General features: G+C 32.4%; 1 protein-coding gene across 2 annotated transcripts in view; it reads right to left on the reverse strand.

Annotated features, from left to right (window-relative positions):
* Positions 1 to 21,568, reverse strand: part of LOC118182570 (dehydrogenase/reductase SDR family member 9-like) — a 43,620-nt gene that overhangs the window by 2,623 nt on the left and 19,429 nt on the right. The window contains exons 1-5 of one of the 2 annotated variants that reach the window (XM_035351941.2): positions 12,663 to 12,681; positions 8,816 to 8,975; positions 4,662 to 4,880; positions 1,877 to 2,029; positions 37 to 221 (exon numbers count right to left, since the gene is read on the reverse strand). In XM_035351941.2, coding sequence (XP_035207832.2) covers positions 37 to 221; positions 1,877 to 2,029; positions 4,662 to 4,880; positions 8,816 to 8,975 — 717 coding nt within the window. In that variant the 5' untranslated portion in view covers positions 12,663 to 12,681. Of the gene's footprint in view, positions 1 to 36; positions 222 to 1,876; positions 2,030 to 4,661; positions 4,881 to 8,815; positions 8,976 to 12,662; positions 12,682 to 21,568 lie in introns of those variants that run through there. The other variant, XM_035351942.2, reaches the window with a different exon arrangement.

A 21,568-nucleotide genomic window follows, 5' to 3' on the forward strand; every position in this document is an offset into this window, starting at 1 on the left:
CTTTAAGCTCCAGGGAGATAAAGAGTTATTATTTACCTGCATGATATCTGTGGTTGTGGAAAAATCGCCAGGTTCAACAGTGGCAACATGTACCCCGATATCAGCCAACTCATATCTGAGAGAAGAAAAGAAACCGTTTAAGGCATGTTTCGTGGCAGCATACACAGCTACGCGAGGACAAGGCAGTCGAGCTAAGATGCTGGTGATCGTCACTATACGACCTGGAGATTAGGGAAAGAACAAAAAAAAAAAAAAAAAAAAAAAAAAAAAAAATCAGTATCTGTGAAGCAAAATTATTTCATTTATGCAATGAATTAAAAACATACAAATCTTTATAATAATAACTATGTGCCAATAAGTATTTGGACACCCATGCGAATGTCGATATCTGTAGTCCTGATTTAGATCGCGCCCTCTACCATTAAATATCGTCTAGGTCTAGGAAATAATATTCACATTAGTGGCATGCAAGATGCCACTAAGTGCAAAGTTATCTGATTTCGTGAAAGGTGTAATCGTCGGGTATCACAAAAATGGCCGTTCCTTAAGGGGCATATCTAGTGAGTTGAATTACCTAAATTCGACAGTGGCCTGCATGATTTAGAAGCGGGAGATCAGCGGTGATTCTTCGAGTCAGCAAACCCGAGAAACTTTGAGATAGGGACAGCTGGGTGCTGTCTAGAGAAATTCGGAAGAACCACACCCAGCCAATGGCCCACATACTCCAGGAGTTTAACAGGCAACCAGGAGTATTGTTTCGATGAATATTATTCCTCAGAAAGCACATCTGCTTGGTTTTCATGGTCGAAATGTTGCCAGAAGCCTCTTGTCACAAAGTCCAACCGCGCTTCTCGGTTAATGTGGTTTAAAGCACGCCGACAGTGAACCATTGATCAACGGAAACGAGTTCTCTGGAGCAACGAATCAAGGTTTACCCTCTACTGTTTGGATTGCAAGGTCTGGACTGGCGTATGCTTGGAGAAAGCCTCCTGCCAGAATGTACTGTGCTCACAGTAAACTTAGGAAGAGATGAAATTATAATCTGGGGGAGTTTCTCCTGGTATGGACTGATGCCTTGGTCCAAATTCATGGTAAACTCAACACCGACGCCTAATCCACTATTTTGGACGATAGCGTGCTTCATATGTTGTGGCAGTTTTACGGGTTGGACACGTTACTTTTAAGACGACATCGCCAGCTGGCATGCTACTAGGTCCACCATGGGTTGGTATGGTGATACTGGAGCTAACCGAATGGACTGAACTTCTCAAAGCCCAGGCCTAAACGATATCGAGAATCTCTAAGACGAGTTAGATCGCCGAATTAGGGGGTGCAACAACAGTTCAATATTGGTAAAGGAACTTAAATTACTTTTCCTAGCCGAGTGGAAGAAAATTCTAATAGTCGTCTTATAAGGACTTGTGGAAAGGATGCTCCGGATGGTTGAGGATGTAACTGGCGCTGGTAGAGGCTTTACCAGCTATTGAATATGAATAAATTTTGTTTTTCTTTTCCATAACAGGTGTCTAAATACTAATTGGTAGATAGTGTACTATGCCTGGTTTTCAGAGCATCTCTAGATTGGATTGGTTTACTTAACAATGGCAAAGCAGAGGAGAAGAACAAGGTATTTTGATCAAATCTGTAAAGGAGCCTATGCTTAATCTCAGCTTTGATTTAACATATGCATTGGCTATTTCCTTTTGAACGTAAACCTTATCTAGTTCCTTATTTCAATTTAATAGTTTTTAAAAAAATAACGAATTTACCTTTATAAGGAAATTTGGTAGTTATTTACTAAGAATTTTAAAAAATGTTTCAAGAAACTATAAATAGCTCAGTATAATGAGTGTGATTTTGCGAGATAAAACCATACCTGAAGCTGCAGCGATGAGAGGTAGAAAATATTTGGTAACTCTTATTGTCCCCAGAAGATTAACTCCTACTACTTCTTCGCACATTTCTTGCGTCATTAAGTCAAACGCTGTGTAAGAGAGCACTCCAGCATTGTTGATCAAGCAATACAAGCCTATAAACAAACAAAATGTTCAATTTCTAGCTAATGAGACTGAAATATTTAATACTTATAGACAGTTCAAACCTTTCTGAAATAAAACATAACTAAGTTGTCCCCCAAAACGCACTCAAGCCAAACCTCATTGCCGCCTTCACGTTATTCATTTAAAAGTTTTTTTCATTTTTCTGCTTCTTTTCTGATTTTTTTTTCGGGGTGATCTTTCTAAGTTCTTGTTTTTTTCCTTTTTTTCTTTTTATATTTTGATTACTATTTTTTACGGTAAGGTTCACTTCATCCTTCACAGTAATTTCTTCAAATAAGTATATTTTTCCGCTCCACAAAACTTTTGGTTTATTTTATTGTGCTTTTTATTTGCTTTCCTGTATGAATGTAGTCATAAAATCAAAGAAAGATTACTCAATATTTATTATATCGATATAATTTTAAAGTTCCGACTGGTGACTATGTATTTATGTATATGATTTTGGTGGCTATTAAAGCAGACAACGCCAAGTTCGACATCAACTCTAAAATTGCTATACTTTGATCAATCCATGCCATTGTCAAAAAATCCTCAGCTATAACTTACGAGTAAGTTGCAGATTAACACTGAAATTTTCATATAATGAATAAAGACAAAGCACTGTCTTGGAGTTATTCATTCTCTATACTTGATTTTTATAATTACAGAATTCTTCATTCATTGCATAATTGTTTTTATTCATTTATTTATTTGGAACATTTTTCACGCAGGCTTTCCGATTACAAACGTTTTTCAAATGAACAATTTTAATTATCTTCTTTTTTGCTTCCTTGTACGAAGTATTGTCATCGCGAAAAATTTCGGGTATCATATTTCAATGAAAATATCCATTTTGACCGCTATCGAACGCAATTTAACGATGTTTTTGCGTAACATCTGTACGCAAGGACAAAACAAAGCATACCTTTCCCTAAAAAAGTTATAAACTGATTTAAAATGGATTCTGAAGACATTTTTTTCGTGGCGTCTGTACGTACGTACGTATGTATATGTATGTAACTCGCATAATTGAAAAACAAGTAGATTCAGAAAGTTAAAATTTTCCATATTGGACTGCTATGTAGATGTGCACCTCCTATTTTGGATGAATCGGCCGCACCAAAAGTATATAAATATATGTAGATATATAGATATATCCACTATGTTACTCGGCTGAATGAGCTCAGTTTCTTTATTCTCATATATTTGTAAATTGTGCATTTTTTGTTTTAAAAGTGAATGCTTGAATTATGTTGTTCTTATCTTCTGGTTAAAGTTTTTATGCCTTTAGTTAACCTGCATGTTATAGTTGTAGAATTATCAACAATTTAAAAGTTATTTAAGTGCGGGTAAGCATAATTTTTTTTTTTTTTTTTTTTTTTTTTTTTTTTTTTTTTGCCATAGAACCCATATTTGTTTACATTTGAAACTTAGCAGAATAAAGATTTGTTGCCAATCTAGAGAAAGTAAGCTTCGCAACAACAAAGTAACGACTTATTTTATTATGGCGAATTAAATTATGCTTAATCCGTTCTGAAATTAACATTTAAGTTATTAAATTATTCCATATATTGATTCAGCATAGCGTCCACAACAAATTAATTCAGTTTTTCCTATATCTTTAAATTTTTAATGAAGATACTTTGTGTATTTATTATTTTTGCCTTTCCGGTCAGTGAGAACTAAATTGAATGAGAAATGCATCCCTAATGAAATTCGAGGAAATAAGTGTTTCATACTAGCAGAAAATACTGTGTCTAGTCTGTTTCGGACAGAGGAGAAAGTTTACGAGTAGCGCATGCGCATTAGGTAAGCAGCGCTGAATCGTCTGTGAAAAATTGTTTATTTTTATTTGTTGAATTCCTTTTATATACCGTTTTAGATTTATTATTGTATTTGAATAGAACATGTGGCAACGATTAGATAATTCTTCAGACGATATTTATTTTTATTTTTATTTTTATTTTTTCATTCTGAGTTACAAAATGAATGAGATGTAACGCTGTTAAGTCTTCAGACGATATTTTTTTTATTTTTATTTTTATTTTTATTTTTTCATTCTGAGTTACAAAATGAATGAGATGTAACGCTGTTAAGTCTTCAGACGATATTTTTATTTTTTTTTATTTTTATTTTTTCATTCTGAGTTACAAAATGAATGAGATATAACGCTGTTAAGTCTTCAGACGACATTTTTATTTTTTTTATTTTTATTTTTTTCATTCTGAGTTACAAAATGAATGAGATGTAACGCTGTTAAGTGAATCTAGCTCCAGACTATCTCTATAGTAAATAAATAAACGGAATTTTAAAAAGAGTATTTTTTCTGTTGTGGTTTATCCGGTATCGAAGTAGATTTAATTCAATTCAATACGTTTAAATGAAATGCAGGGAAAACATGCGTACAATTTAATATTACGTTATTACGTACAAGAAGTCATGTGGTGTACGCATCAGATTTTTTTTTACATTTGGAAGTACATCTGATGCTGCTGAACTTATTGACTTGGACATTGCTTCACTTTTCCGCCAAGTAACAGATATATTGTTCCGAACTGCAAAATGGTTCAATGTTTCTCTCCACCAATAGGAAAGCTGAAAAATATATAATTAAGAACTAACCTTTTTCTCCGTGCGGTATGTTAGCTTTAACGTAGGCTACAGCTTCTTTGACTTGGTCATCGTTTGTGATGTCCATCGGCAGGATATGAAGACGAGAGGAGCAGCATTCTTTCAAACTGCGCGCTCCTTGTCCTGATGGATTTAGACAGCCTGCAAACACGTGCATTCCCAGTTCGTCAAATCTCTTGGCCAAGCGGTGACCCATGCCAGAATCACAACCTAGGTAAAGCAAAAGTTTGTAAATTATTTATTAAAATTCTGCATTTTTTTAAACATCACACAAACCTCTATCTCAGCTTCAAGATTTTCTCCAAATACACGATGTACTCAGGCTTATTCAAAATAATTGACCGGATTTCACTTGTGCAGAATGAATTAACTTATATTATTATGATATGTATGAGATGAAAACTGAAATTTTCAGATTTTAGGATGTCACAAATAGATAATAGTGTTCATTTGGTCCACGATAAAAAGCAACTTCACAGCAAAAAGCTTCTCCTGTGCTGTCATTTTTCAGCTGTCTTCCTTTCTTTTTTTAGCCCAAAGGGGCAATTTGTCCCTTCGGGCTAAAAAAATGTCTTCGTGATGTAGTGGTCAGCACGCTCGGCGCGTATTCGAGAGGTCCGGGGTTCGAGTCTCGGCGAGGGCGTAGCTCATCTTTCATCGCTCCCGCTTCAAAATAACCTAATGTTTATACATTTTTCAAATTGTTGCAACCAAATATTAGAACTCTGCATTATAATTAAAGAAATTAAATAACGAAGAATCTGCATGAATGGGTGTATGTTTCCCGCACTGTGGAGAAAACAACGGTACCGAGAGACATCAAATTTTGAATAACGTAGTCCTCCACTAGAATATGGGAATCTGGAAGCCCAAATTTGGAAACTGAATTTGTTTAATTATCTATTTCATATTTTGTAAATCTTTAACGAATTTTTTAGTTATAAAACGATTTTAAAGCGAGCAATTATAACACTGTACGGGAAAAAAACTATTTTTACCTTCAGCAGGGACCCTGTGTATCGGAAATTCTAGAGATGTGCTCTTTTTAAATTATTTTGTGGTATTGCTGTTGAACTGAATTTTAGGTTTTAAGTGAAGTGCAAAGAACTTGATATTAAGTAAATAGAGATAGCACAGAAAACGTCTCTTTGAGCGTAATAGAAAATCTCCAAGCTTTCAGAATTTTTTTTCCGCCTAAACACGTCGAAGGAAACGCCTTTTAAAATTTCAACTTGTGTATCGTTTTCAGCTCTGAAATTTCATGTCTTTGCAAAATAGAACGTATTTCACTGCCACCAAATTTTTGTGGAAGTCTCTCGCGCAAATGATCGTGTGAAATAAATCCACAACAAGGTATTGAATAATTAAGTATTTTCACTATTAAATAAATGCACTATGTCTCTACATGACATTAATATGCAGTGAAATCATATCAAAAACGATTTTTCCTACCATTTGGTTTTGCCATTTAGAACAGCTTATTTTAAATATAAGATTTCGTATTTTTAAATTTCTTTGGTATTAATTCGTAAACAAGGCTTTTTGTAACGGCTTAAGTATATTTTAGGTATCAAGTTGAACTAAATATGTAGCAATTTTTTACTGATCTTAAAATTTCATATTTTTAAACGTTTTTATAATCTTTTTAAATGTAAACCTTTCGTGATTTAGACGTAATCTGAAATTTTCCGGCTGCAGCTTTTTCCTTTGTTGTTGGTTTTTACCTATTTCAAATAAGTTTTATTGACATCGTATAAGTCATACACTATTTCCTAGAGACATCATTCCTAAATGGTGTCGGTAATTCGAAATAATTTGTCGTATTGCTAAGGAAGTGCACCTTCGATCGTAACGTTTTTGCCGTTGCCAGGTAGCGGTAAGGAAGTTATAATGTTGCGTCATTACACATTTGACCGTAAAATATGATTTGAAATCCCGCATTATTGCCGCTGAGAATCCAGTAATAAGTGATACGCTGGAGTATTGTGGAAAATATTTGATTGTTATTTTGATATGCTCGTATAACTAAAGAAAGTTCCATAAAGCATTTGCAAGCAAACCTTCGGCAGTTTCCTCTCTTATTTAATGTACCTGTTTTCCTATGTTTTCATACTTAATAAAACCATTTGAAATCAAGTCAACCATTTTAAATAACCCTGCATTATAAAAACCTCTAGACAAACTTTGGCTAATCTTTGGAATATGGTAACAGGTAGTTTGGCGACATTTTGGTAAGGCGATAAAGGTTACTAGCTATGAGTTTAGCAGTGTACATGGATAAAGTTAAGAGTGTGCGCAATGCCATTTTTTTGCAAGTCTGGGATGTTTTTTTTAAGTGAAAATAGGTCGACGTGTACATGGATTGTTGCAGCCAAATATTTTAGGTTTTAAGTGCAAATAACTTGATATTAAGTAAATAGAGATAGCACAGAAAACGTCTCTTTGAGCGTAATAGAAAATCTCTAAGCTTTCAGAATTTTTTTCCGCCTAAGCACGTCGAAGGAAACGCCTTTTAAAATTTCAGCTTGTTTATCGTTTTCAGCTCTGAAATTTCATGTCTTTGCAAAATAGAACGTATTTCACTGCCACCAAATTTTTGTGGAAGTCTCTTGCGCAAATGATCGTGTGAAATAAATCCTCAACAAGGTATTGAATAATTAAGTATTTTCACTATCTATGTTCAATTCTTAAAAACGCGGCAAGCAGTTTGCGATTCTGCACTTTCTCCCAATTTCGCACCTAATCTTCGTCATGATTAAGCACTTTTGTTCCATAAGAGTTCTAGCATAAGCGTAATTCGGCTAGCAGATTGTTGGCAAAAAATGTTGAGTTAAAAAAAAAAAAAAAAAAAAAAAAAAAAAAAAAAAAAAAAACTATCAGGTTGCTGTAGCAGGGTTGGTCGCCAAAGTTTCGCTAAAAAATCGCCAAGTTACCATAATCCAAAGATTAACCCAAACTTTTAATAATTCTATTTCTTTATAATATTTTGATGTACACATGAAAACTGATATTGTAAGGTATTTCTCCTGCCTTTCTAGCGTGCCTTCGTGGTGTAGTGGTCAGCTCACTGAGCCGGTATTTCAGAGGTCCGTGGCCGGTATTTCAGAGTCCCAGCGAAGGCGTTGCTAATTTTTTATCTCTTCTGCTTCCAAAAATTACCTAATGTCTCTACAGTGGCGATTGGGTCTCCTAAAAGACCCCAATGATATACTGATAACTGATATAACAATTAGGGATGGAAATTTCTTTAAATGTGAAAATCAGTTAGTGTAGATATGATCTTTAAATATTTCCTACTCAGATTACTGTAAAATTAATTAAAATTTTATATCCAGTAGAAATATATATATATATATATGTATGTATAGGTAGATAGTATATATATATATGTGTATATATTAATTGAAAAAGAAAATGTAAAGTGAACTGGTAATTAGACGAAAGACTTATCTGGTCTCAAAAACTTTTGCGCATAATGCTGCAAAAAGATTTGAAAGAATAGTAGTAGGTAGGAACATTGCAGCAACCTTGCTAAAAAGTTACCAGGAGCTGTAGCTCCACGAAATGTTGTAACATAGTACTACATAAATAATAATAAATTTGCCTGGTAAAACTGGAAAAACTGTATAAGCGCGATAAACTGCCAAATTTTAGTGCTGGAAGACTTGCTATTGCACGAAAAATATTAATGAATCTGACCGTTGTGTAATGTGAAAAGTTAACTCACATGAAAAAAAGATGGACGGAAAAAAAAATATATATATATTAGGAAGTTACAAAAAACATGGATTATAAATGTCAATATATAAAATGCCTATACATAAAAAATTAAAATTAAAATTGCCAATATATAATATGCCAATACATAAAAATTAAAAAAATAATAAATATAAAAAAGACTCAAAAAGCATAAAAAACTAGCTACAAAAACAATAATTAAATAGCGGAAAAATGGTATATTAGCCCACTCGTACTCTCAGTTGGGTTTTCAAGGGAAAAAAACTGTTCTACGAAATAGGCTAAATACCATTACGCATTTCGCCGAGTATATATCCAGATAGTACATATATATATGTATAGGTAGATAGATATAGATATAAAATTGTCAGAGAGCAAATAATATTATATGTTACTATCCGATTTACCTGTAACAACAACTGATTTGTTTCCTGCTCCCTTTTTCGGCTTAGGTAACCTCCATGACCAATGGATTAAAAACAAAGGGATGCTAATCATCTGAAACCGGTAATCTAAGGCGAGAGCTATCAGCCAATCTAGTACTACATTCCTAGTTTCGTAAGCCATCTGAAAATAGAATATTTGATTATAAAATTTGAAATTTAGTAACTGAAATACTTCAACTGAAAGGAATTTAATGTCATCAAAAGTTAAACATAATTCATCAATGAGTTTTATGACTGCATTCTTAAAAAGCTGAGATCTGAAGCTAATAACTTTATTAAAATTTAGCCTTCTGTCCCCATTCTTTGTGATGCCATACATCAGTGTATAGCATCGAAAAACTTTCATTAGGTTTTGGCATGTTTCACAGATGCGTTTTGTTGGAACGCGTTTTCATTCCATCATTACAATATCCTGAAATTTCTAAAATGTCTTAAAAATGGTACCTTTAAGGAAAGCTTTTGCCACGTCAAGTTGATTTTTTAAATGAAAATGTCAATTTTGAAAGTTATTTTTTATATTTGCTTATTAAAGTATCTTTTTTTGTTCAGCTTTGATGAATCTGTTCATATATTGTACAAAAAAAAATCTTACGTGTTAAAAAATATTAATTTTTTAGAATTAGTTTTTCGAAGATCCATCAACCTGTTCTTTAACAAAATCATGAGCAGGTTTTGAGCAAATTTCCAAACAAAAATTCAGAGGTTAGAGAAAATAAATTATATATTCTCCGAAAACAAAATCAAATTAAAAAAAATTGTAAAATAAACTTTCAATTAATACTCGTGAAACAATTAACAAACTAAAAAGAGATTAATTATTAACAAACTAAAAAGAGATTAATTATATATCACGTAATTCAGTGGGAGAAAGAGATTAAATAATTATCTTTACAAAATTCATGTATAGTTTTATATTGTGAATAATAAAAGCGAAAGGCGCCCTTGGTAAATTTATAATCATTATGAGAATGATTTAATCTCTTGTTCCTATCAAACTATAGAATAAATTATTTCCTCATTTTAGTCCATTAATTCTTTTATGAGTTTCAAGCAAAAACTTAATTTAAAAAAAAATCATCTTTTTGTTCTCAATTATTCAACTGAGAATCGTTATTCAACGTTGAATAATCTATCTTTTACTTCCAACAATTCTGTTACGTCGAATGGCCGAATAAATCCAGTGATTATAAGGAAAAATCAGAAATAACATTAACTACAGTTATTCAAATAAAAAAAAAAAATTCCGTTCTATCCGAAGTATTATCGCCCTGCATTCTATCTAAAGAAATTAAATAACGAAGAATCTGCATGAATGCATGTATGTTTCTCGTAGTAAATAGTCCCTAGAGCTATCAAATTTTGAATAACGTAGTTCTCCACCTGAACAGGGGCACCTGGAAGCCAGAATTTTGAATTTTTGTTTTATTATCAATTTTATATTTTGTAAAACACTTCATTAAAAAATTTCAGCAATTTCAAAGACAGCAATGGCAACACTGTACAGAGGGGGAAAAAAAAAAGAAAAAAAAAAAAAAAAACATTTTTCTTTCCAGCGCGCGAGACTGTCTAGCGAGAATTCTTAAGATATGCTGTTTTTAAATATTTCGTGATTCTGCTGTTGAGTTGAATGTTAAGTGGCATAATGTTAAGTGTGATATTTAATAAGTAAAGTAAACACAGAAAACGTTATTTATAAAAAGGCGAAGAAAAGTTTTGTAAAGCCATCTTAGTAAGAAAACTGAATACTGAAGAGATAAACTGATGGGTTAAAAAAATGTATGCTAACACTTAACGCTGATTGCATATTGCGTAAGTGCAAAGAAAATGATGCTTAATAGTAAAGGTAAAAAGGCCAAACAAATGTGTCAGTAAAGTGAGTGTAACAGCAGATTGATAGACTACGAGCTCAGCGAGGGCATAAAAGCCTTAACAAAATCTTTCGGGCCACTGTTCAAATCTGAAACCTTTAAATTTTTTATTGCAGAATTTTTTCATATAAGTTTTAATAAAATTGAATTTCCGTTTTCCACAGCTATATTAATAGAATTAAGTGCAACAAAAAGTATTCAAATCTATTTCCTTTTCTAATGCTGAAACGTTAATATCTATTTGAATACTGCTATTTGAATAAATAAATAAAATAATAAATAAAAGACTGAAGACATTAAAACAAAATATACGTATAAGGTAATTTAATTTCTGAAAAATCAAAATGCCTTTGGAAACCACACCAGTTTCATCAATTTTATGGTACAGCATGTGTCGAAAAAAATCAGAATTATCTATTATTATAATCCATAATCTGGATGGCTTAACTGTAAACACAAGTAGCTTGCTCAAATTTTCTGTAATATTAACTGCAAACAAATCATCTTCTCAGCATACTTTGCTTCGGGTCAGTGGGAATTAAATTTCACAGATAAGAAGAAAACAAAATAGTATATAAAACACGGTCTTTAGAGTGAAAAGATTTAATATCTTGCCTTATAAATCCAATTCTAATTCTTTAACTCATTTCTTTACGGTGCACAAACTGGCTTTAAAAATGTTTGGAAATTAAAAATTCAACTTTCAGCGTTTTTCTAGCATATTAGAATATAATATAGTATATAATTCAAATAACACTGGAATTGTTACAAAAATTTAGAACTGAATTAATAAGAAGTCTAGATCTAATGCATCTATCGGACTCAAATACTTATGTACAAGTAAACCTTGAAGTAGACAACAAGCAGCGTTTCACCCGAAAGCATGGACTTTTTTTTTGCTTCGAAATTAATTTTTACAAATGTTGAACCTGACAATTTTGTCAAGTTTAGAGGGTGACAGAGGATGCCATTGACAGAGATGCTATTGAGCGAGCATATAGCAATTTTCGGTTTCAGAAGCAATACAAAATTTATCTTCAGATGTAAAGAACATTTTATCTTGTAGGTCGCAATGAGAAAGCATGTTTGCATTTTGTTCTTTACATAAATTTTATAAAATGCATTTTTGTACATTTCGGTACCAAATAGCAATATTATTCTAGATTTTTATAAAATATGATTTTATACGACATAAATTTCCTAAAAATTTAATAAAAACATTTGTAAGTTTATAAACGTCATTTAATTTAGGAATACCAATTATTCTTTGAATACCAATTACACTTTATCAATTAAATTATTCATACGAAATTCCTAAATTTTTATGAAATATGGGAATTTTGTGTAAATTAAAGATCTTTAATTAAGCAAGATTAAATCTTTATAAAAATATTTCCTTAGTTTATTTAAGAACTAGTGGAGCAAAGATATATTATTTGGAACTTTTAACAGTCATTTAAAACATTAAAATTCAAATTGTGTAGAACCATATCAATATGCCTGGTTGATTAAAAAACTATGATTTTAATCATCGAAACATTTTAAACCTAGAAGTTAATTTTAGAACACCAATTTTTAAAAACTTTATACTCAGAGTTTAAGTTTTAATATTCTAATTTAAATGCGTGTTATATAAGTACTAAATTTCTTATCGTAAATAGACTCTAATAAAGGCAAATAGCTTCAAAATCTTAACCAAGAATAAATAAAGTATTAAGACGAGAAATCCCCACCCTCTTAATACAAATAGAACTGGCTTTACAGTTGAATACTAATAATTACTATGTTAAATGTGTACTAACAGTTTAATAGTAAGAACTTTCCTACTTGAAATAACCATTTTTCCATGATCTCATGCAATTAATCCCTTTCTTGCTATCTAATTAATTAGAATTCTGCACATTGATTTTTATATAATAAAAAGGTAACTAGCTCCTTACCTTTTCGGATGCAAATGAATACATATCTGACATGAAAATATAGTCAAGTTCGTCAGCCGGAGAAGTTCCGCCTGACAGCGCGTTCTCATCTTCTCTGTCACGCTTGAATGATGCCAATTAAAGGGACCTTTATAGAGCCTTAAAGCGATTTCGTTACAGAGATCTAAAAAATTAACTAACTTTTTTTTTGTCACCCGAAGATTACAATTTACGTTTTTACGACAGCAATGCGTTCCCATAATTGTTTTCCGTTCCAGGTCTTAAGTTCTTTAAGTGGGATAGGTATTATAATACCAATAACAATAAAAGTAAAGTAAGGAAAAAAAAAAAAAAAAACTTAAAAATAACCATCAGCAGTTATTTCCGGAAGCGTGCAGAGTTTCATAAAAACATCTTTTAATTAAATGTATATAAATGCATGAATGAATAAAAATTAAATGAATACATAAAAATATAAATAAATATATAAATTATATCCGAAAGCTTTCAGATTTTATATTACGCCCTAAGGGATTTTTTTTAACATTTTGTGTGTTATTTTTATTTATTAAATACCATGTTCTTCGCACTTAAACCACATAAAATTAAATTCAGGAGCAATATCACAAAATTTAAGAACAGCGTATCTCTAGAATTTTCGATAGACAGTCTCGCGCGCTGGAGATAAAAATGTTTCTCCCCCCCCCCGCACAATGTTGCCATTGCTCGTTTTAAAATCGTTGAGTTTCTTAATCAAAAATTTGTTAAAGTGAAAGCTATGAAGTAGATAATAATTATGAAATATATAATAAACAAATTCGAAATTGAAAACAATGCTTCTAAGGACTTTTTTAAAAATCTTTACGCCATTAAGCTAGCACGTTTTAAAAAAGTCACTAAATCCGTACATTTAAGGATTGGCTTCAGAATGATAGTTTTCAAGCATACTTGCTATGATTTTGGGACATTTTATAATTCATGTAAAAAGGAAAAAAAAAATTAAACTTTTTTTTTTTTTTTTTTGCCTATATAAGTTTTTCAAGGCAGTTGCAAAAGAAGGCACAAAATATTGCTTTTTACTTGGTCATAAAAAAGCAGGAAAAATCAGAGAAATTGAAAGTGCAATTTAAGTGAGTTTTCAAAGGTCATTGTTAGAATAAATATGTTAGACTAAAAACTGCATTCTGTTTACATTCTTTATCTTCATTACCGTGAATCGCACTTGCAAACAAACAACATATATCAGTTGCATTCTTAAAACTATTGTACTTGACGTAAGTCATTTGTGCAATTTCTTATCTATATCATAAAAATCAATGATGTTTTCAAATATTCAATTTCAAAACAATTTCCAGTGACAATGATTTGAGTGCATATGCACTTGATAAACTACCCCCTCTTACGCATACACACCCTATATTTTGTCATTATTTACTTAATATTTCAACATAAAAGGTATGGAATTTTTGTTTGTTTAGCCGTTTAAAATGCATTATCAGAAATATTTGGATATAAAAAACAAGAATAATGTAATACCACAGTTGCTTATATCTGTTTTCGAACAAGGTAAGTAGGCAGTAAATAGAAAATGCTTCGTTATCAAGAAAAAAAAAAAAAAAAAAAAAAAAAAAACTAAATACACTTGACGTTCGCAAAACCCAAGCTAAATAAAGATTTATTACACTGGAACAGTGTTATATTTGCAGACGAAACGAAATTTAATATATTCGGGTCTGATGAACGAACTACTGTGTGGCGAAAGCCCAATCAAGAACTGAATCCAAAAACAGCATTGCCTGCTGCACGGAAGTTGAAGCATGATTTCGAGATGTTTTCCTGCCTCTCGAAATCATGCTTCAACTCCCGTGAATCATGCTCTCCTTTCCAAAACATAAACTCAAAATTTTCTCTTGTGGTTATTATATAACTGTCCTATTATCAAAACTATTCCTCATTTTCCGGTTTTCCGAAATAAGAAAACACAATATTTCTTCAAGAGCTTTCTCAAAGTAGTTTTTATGGAGGAATAGGAAAAAAATTAAACATTCTTACAAGAAAAGATTAGATAAATTCCTGCCAAAGAGCATGAAAAGTGTGTGTTTAGCTGAAGAATATCCAGCGAAATAAATATGAAAATATGAAAAATGTCCCATTATTTTCATATTTTCATTAAATATACAGGGTGTCCGAAAAGTCTTTCCCTGATTACAAAAATTGATAACTCAGGCTAGAAGTAAGATACAAATATGAAACTTGTGTCGAATTGTTTACAAACTATCAAAGTTTTTTTCTGTTTTAGGTTCGCAGTACGTAAGTAGTGGATGAGGTGCAGTGCCCAAGAAGCCATGTTAACCAATCAGGAGAAGGCACAGTTTGTCCTGTGGTACCATGACACACGATCATCACCCACAGTGCAGACACTTCCAGACAACATTTGGAAGGAATTCACCTGATGTCAAGAGCATTAAAGACTGGTATGAGAAGTTCAAGGACACAGGATCGGTTGCCGACCTTCCGAGGTCTGGTCGACCAAGAACCTCAGCAGACAGGGTATAAGCTGTGAGGCAGTCTTTTCTGCGAAGTCCGAAGAAATCGGTGCGCAGGGCCTCACGTGAATTACAGATACCAAAAAGCTCTCTCCATGACATTTCACACAAACGTTTATTGTTTCGTGCATACAAAGCGCGAATCGTTCAGGCCTTGTTCCCCATTGACAGTACACGTCGATATGACTTTGCGGTCGAAATGCTATCACGTATTGAGGACAAGGATGGCTATCTCAGACGAATTGCCTTTTCCGACGAAGCGACCTTTTTTGTCCGTGGAGTAGTGAATGGCCATAATGTGCGCATTTGGGGGTTCACAACCCCCTGGCGAGGTCATGGAGTGCACCAGAGGCAGTCCAAAGGTGAATGTTTGGTGCGCGCTATTGCACGATCGAATTATCGGGGGCTATTCTTCTTCGCTGAGGCTACCATCACATCTGCAGTGTATCTGGACATGTTGCAACTGTATGCTGTTCCTCAGCTGCTTCAGTATCACTCCGATGATGTCTTCTTTCAGCAACACGGTGCACAGTGTCATTGGGGTTTGGGACGTCCGTGCCTATCTCGATATGACCTTTCCTGGGCGATGGATTGGTTGTGATGGGCCAACGGTTTGCCCTCCACTCTCTCCTGACATAACCCCATTAGACTTCTTTTTATGGGGTTATGTCAAGGACGAGGTCTACCGAACACGTGTACCAGATCTTGAAACCCTGCGGCAACGGATAACCACAGTCGTTGAATAGATCCCTCCAGTGATGTTGGCTAATGTGTGGACGGAAATTGAATATCACCTAGATGTGCTACGTGCTACCAAGGGTGCTCATGTGGAAGTTTACTGATGTGTGAAAAAAACTTTGATAGTTTGTAAACAATTAAACACCAGTTTCATATTTGTATCTTACTTCTAGCCTGAGTTATCAATTTATGTAATCAGGGAAAGACTTTTCGGACACCTTGTATATTATTCGTTCAAAGTGTCCGAATATTTATGTGATGTCCTTTACAGAACATTCTGAATAAATTATTTCTTTCGTCAAAAACATTTTGAATTATATTTTTCAAAACAAGCAATTTTTAAAAATGATGATCAATAGTACATGTGAAAGAAAATATAGTCATTTCTTTAATATAGAATAACTGATATTTACGAATAAAAACGCGTCTGAGAAATGCGTGTTCGAAAATGTGAGCTACTGTAAGGAAGATATTTGTGTGATTTTCAATCAATTTGAAAGCTTTTCATAAGCATAGCTTAAGATCAGGTTGAAACATATTAACTCAAATTATTTAACTGAATGACTCTACCGTAATTTTGTGATTATCCGAAACAAATGAGACACTATAAAACAACCAGAAACGAACCACAAAAAGAAGAGATATTAAATATTAATATCACGAGAAAAAGCGAATATAAATTATCTATTTTATTACGTAACATTTATCCAATGTTTTTGATTGAATAAGAATTGATATAAAACAATTTTAGATATATTTTTGATTTCTGCTTTATGTAAATGAATTCTAATTAATTTCAACTCTAAGTTCATTAATAGAATGTGCAGCTGGGGGCCTGTAACTTTATTAACTTGAGTAAAACGATACATTTAATGATACATAAAATCATAATTTTAAGAAAAAATAAAGTAGACTGACACATTTGTTGCTCATTGGGAAAATCATGTGATGTGAGTTCTTTTGGATTCTTAGAGATTTGGATTTCTTCGGATTCTTAGATGTACACTGTGCAAAAAGAAAAAATCTAATGTGTACACCACATGGCTTCCTTGTACGGAATATTAAATTATAAGCATTTTTTCTTGTATTTCATTTAAACTTATTAGATTAAATTAAACCTACTTCGCCGACACCGCATAAACCACAATAGAATAAATGCATTCTTTAAAATTCACTTTGTTTACCATAGCGACACTCTGGCGACAGGTTCACTTAACAGTATTATATTTCGTTCATATTATAACTCAGAATGCACAAAATTTATATCATTTAAAGAATTATCTAATCGTTGCCACATGTTCTATTCAAATATTATAATAAAGCTAGAACGATGTATAAAAGAAATTAAGCAAACAAAAGAAAAAAGAAACAGTTTTCACAGACGATTGAGCATTTCTTATTCAATTAATTCAGTTTTCACTTCGCGACAAGGCAAAAATACATAAAAACTCAAAATATCTGTATTAAACATTACGAAGTAAATCTTAAACGCTTATTTCCTCGAAAAAATTCCAGAAAGGTTTAAGCATGATTAAATAATAAATGAAGGCGTTATCTTTGTTGTTGCAAAGCTTAGCCTCTCTAGATTGGCAACAAATCTACTATTCTGAAGTTTCAAATGTAAACAAATATGTCCGCTATGTTATTTAAAACTTAACCGCACTTAAACAGCTTTTAAATTGTTGATAATTGTACAAATATTTCTTCCAGAATTACGAAAGGCATAAAAACTTTAACCGGAAGATAAAAACAACATAATTCAATCATTTTTAAAGCAAAAAATGTACAATTTACAAACATATAAGAGTAAAGAAACTGAGATCACTGAGCCGGGTAACAGAGTGGATATAAATATATTTATATACTTTTGGTGCGGCCGAAATTCTCTTCAGAATTCATTTTAAAGCAGTTTTATAACTTTTTTGGAGGAAAGGAGTGTTTTATTCTGTCCTTACGTACATATATCACGGAAATACATCGTTAAATTGCATTTGAAAGAGGTCAAAATGGGATATTTTCGTTGAAATATGCTGTCTGAATCTTTTCGCGATTACAATACTTCCTTTTTACTTCGTACAAGGAAGTAAAAAGGCAGCTCTATGTCTCCTGTTCTACTGGGCTGATTGACGAAATTCAATTTGCATTTTTCATGTCTCGAAAGCGTGATTTAGGATATGTATTAGATTTATGCAAAGCATTGTTCTATAATAGGTTTTTGACACAAAATCGGACTTTTCTGAAATTGCATACCAGTTGTTTTCCATATTTCGATTCTACGACTCAAATTACGCCAAACTACCAAGTTTTGTAGAAATCGCAGGAGTAGTTTTTTTTAAAAATATTAGCTTTCAAAATTTTAGCTCCTTCATGTTAGTTGAGTTTGGTATGTAGTTATTGATCTCTTTTTTTTTTATTAAGGGGGCTCATACACCTTAAACCCCTTATGATCTTCGAATATGTGACTGATGCAAGAATTGGGATATTATATTTATTTTAAAAGCAATTACTTCCAACCTTTTACAGATGACTACATAATATAGCTGCTTTCTTGAATAGTAATCAGAAAGTTTGTGTTTCCCCAAATATTTTTGTAATTTAATCCGCTTTGCCACAAAATTTTTCGTCATGTTTTCACCTTGCGCGCATGATATTTTAAAAATGGCTCGTAGTACAAACTTGAAATTTGATGGAATTCTTTATATAAGCAATATTATCTAACTGAACCAAAAATCTGATGAATATTTTAATATTAAAAAAATTTATGGACAAAAATATTACAGATCTTTTAATAAAAAATACATTTTATAACCTCAACTCCAAATAAAATAAAAATTTAATATGAAATTCTTAGAATTTTTGGTTTACAGTATTTTCCAAATGTTATAAAAGCTATATATTAAATATGGAATTAAATTATGCAACGAAATGTTTTAAACTGTGCGCGCAAGGTGGAAACATGACGAAGAATTTTGTCACAAAGCGGATTAAATTAAAAAAATATTTGTGGCAACACAAACTTTCTGATTACTATTCAAGAAAGCAGCTATATTATGTAGTCATCTGTAAAAAGTTGGAAGTAATTGCTTTTAAAATAAATACAATATCCCAATTCTTGCATCAGTCACATATTCGAAGATCATAAGGGGTTTAAGGTGTATGAGCCCCCTTAAGCTTATTTGATTTTTTTCCTTTCATATTTCGGGGCCCACCAGCGGCCGAGCGGTAAAGTCGCTGAACGCTGGTAGTTCGGTCCGAGGTTCGAGTCCCGCGAACGGGCTGGCTGCATGGGTGCTTTCGTGGTTTTTTCCCATGTGTAACGTGTATACGAGCCAGTTTCCCTTAGAAAGTCCTCTACGAAAGGCATCCCTTCCCTTAGGCAGATAGCGCTCGAGGCTTTACCATAATTAAATAACCTAACCTTTCACATTTCGAAATTCAGGTTTATTCCAAATAAAATTACCCCACTTATAATGATATATTTTTTAAATTTATATTTTAAAATAATTTTATAAATTTTTCAAAAAAATTTTTGAACTATAACTTATAAAATCTTTACCATTTTCTTAAAGTAGATGTATTTCTAACTATAACTGCAAAAAATTAGACCTTTTTATTTAAAATTTCCGAAGATTTCCGTAAATTTATATATTGGCGCGTTTTGAAATTTGGTATATTTGTTGAAAGCCATAAAACATGAGATGTGGTTTAAACACTTTGCTAAAATTATTTGGAAGTAGAAACGATGTGACATTTTTTCCCGCTCATACACCATGTAAAAAGATAGGAATGAGGTGCCTTTTTTCCGCTCCAACATAATGAAAGTGAAAGGAAAATCGTTCGCTATATATTAAGAAGTTTGCCGAGTGAATAAATTATTCTTGGCGCAAATGGATAAAATTGCGCCAAAATTAATTTTTGAATTTCTCATTAAATTTCGCACCAAATTTTACAAAATTTAATATTTAGGCATAATTTGAGTCATAGAGTCGAATATGGAAAAAATTGGTATATTATTTCAGAAAAAGTCCGATTTTGTGTCAAAATACCTATGTTAGAACATGTCTTCCAACATTAATTTTAACGGTTTTTTTCGCGTGTTTACAGTTTTTTTCCAGTTTTTCCAGATAAGTTTTTTTAAAAAATTCTTCAGTTCATATTTTAGTAATACAGCGTTGAACTATTTCGTGGAGCTACAGCTCCTGGTAACTTTTTAGCAAGATCGCTGCAATGTTTCTACCTACTATTATTTCATATCATTTTGCAGCATTATGCGCAAAAAATTTTTTGAGACCAAATAGGTCTAAAGTCTCATTACTAGTTAGCTTTACAATTTCTATTTCAATTATGTTAGAACAATGTTATATATAAATTAAATATATATCCTAAGTCACGCTTTCGAGTCATGAAAAACGCAGTTTGAATTTTGTCAATCGGCCCAATAGAACGGGAGGTATAGAACTGTCCTATTTTTTATTATTATTATTATTAGTCCAAAGGGATTTCAGTCCCGAAGGACTATTGCTTTCGTTTTGGCATTTTGCGTCGGACTCATAAACGTCGGTTCACTTTTCAAACTGTTGCCACAAAATGTTAGAGTCCTGCATTATATTTGAAGAAATTAAATAATGAAAAATCTGCATAAATGATTGTCTATTTCTCGCATTGTGATAAAACAATGGTACATAGAGCCATCGAATTTTGAATGACGAAATCCTACTGCGAATATGGGCATCTGAAATCCCAAATTTGGAATTTGCTTTATTATAGATTTTATATTTTGTAAAACTTTAACGAATTTTTGATTTACAAACTCAATGCTTTAAAAGCGAGAAATGGCAACGTTATATAGAAAAAAAAATACTTTTATCTCCAGCTCGCGAGACTGTGTATATCGGAAATTCTAAGCGCGAACCTCCAGCGCGTGAGTCTCTGTATCGGAAATTCTAAAGATATGCTCGTTTTAAAACTATTTTGCGATATTGCTGTTGCACTGGATCTTATGGTTTAAGTGCGAGGAACATGATATTTAATAAAGAAAGGTAACACACAAAATGTTAAAAAACGCCCCTTTGGACGTAATTTAAAATCTGAAACATTTCAGATTTTTTTTTTTAATTTTTTTAAAATATCGGATAGGTATGCAGGTTCTTGAAGCCATTCATTTTTATGAATTTACAAGCTCACTTAAAATGGGTGGTCTCACAAAACAGGCAACAAAACTCCAGACTAAAACTGGTTTGCATATCATAATTTTAAAGAAGGACAGCTACAGGACTGATTTGATTATTCCGGAAATACTGAAAATACAGGACAGGACAGGACTAAGTGTGGGAAGCACCAACACATCGCCATTGGCAGAACTGGTGTCGCTCCTTCACACTAACCGTCTTGAGAAGAACATCTCCACAGGGCGTACTTACGCCACGCATCGGTGTTAATTGAAACGCTAAATACAGTCAACGTATACGTTAAGGTGAGACATAAGAAGGAAAGAAATAGCTATATGTCAAGCATACAGAATCGAATTGTGACAAGTGTGGGCGAAACTAGCTAAAACTTATTACATTACTGTTAAACACATATAGGATAGTAATATTTCATACCGGAATTGTTCAAGTTGATTTTCGTTCTAATCAATGCCAA

This window comes from Stegodyphus dumicola, chromosome 10 (assembly GCF_044657685.1).
Source record: "Stegodyphus dumicola isolate Sdum_Otavi_A_Nest chromosome 10, ASM4465768v1".
Lineage (NCBI taxonomy): Eukaryota > Metazoa > Arthropoda > Arachnida > Araneae > Eresidae > Stegodyphus > Stegodyphus dumicola.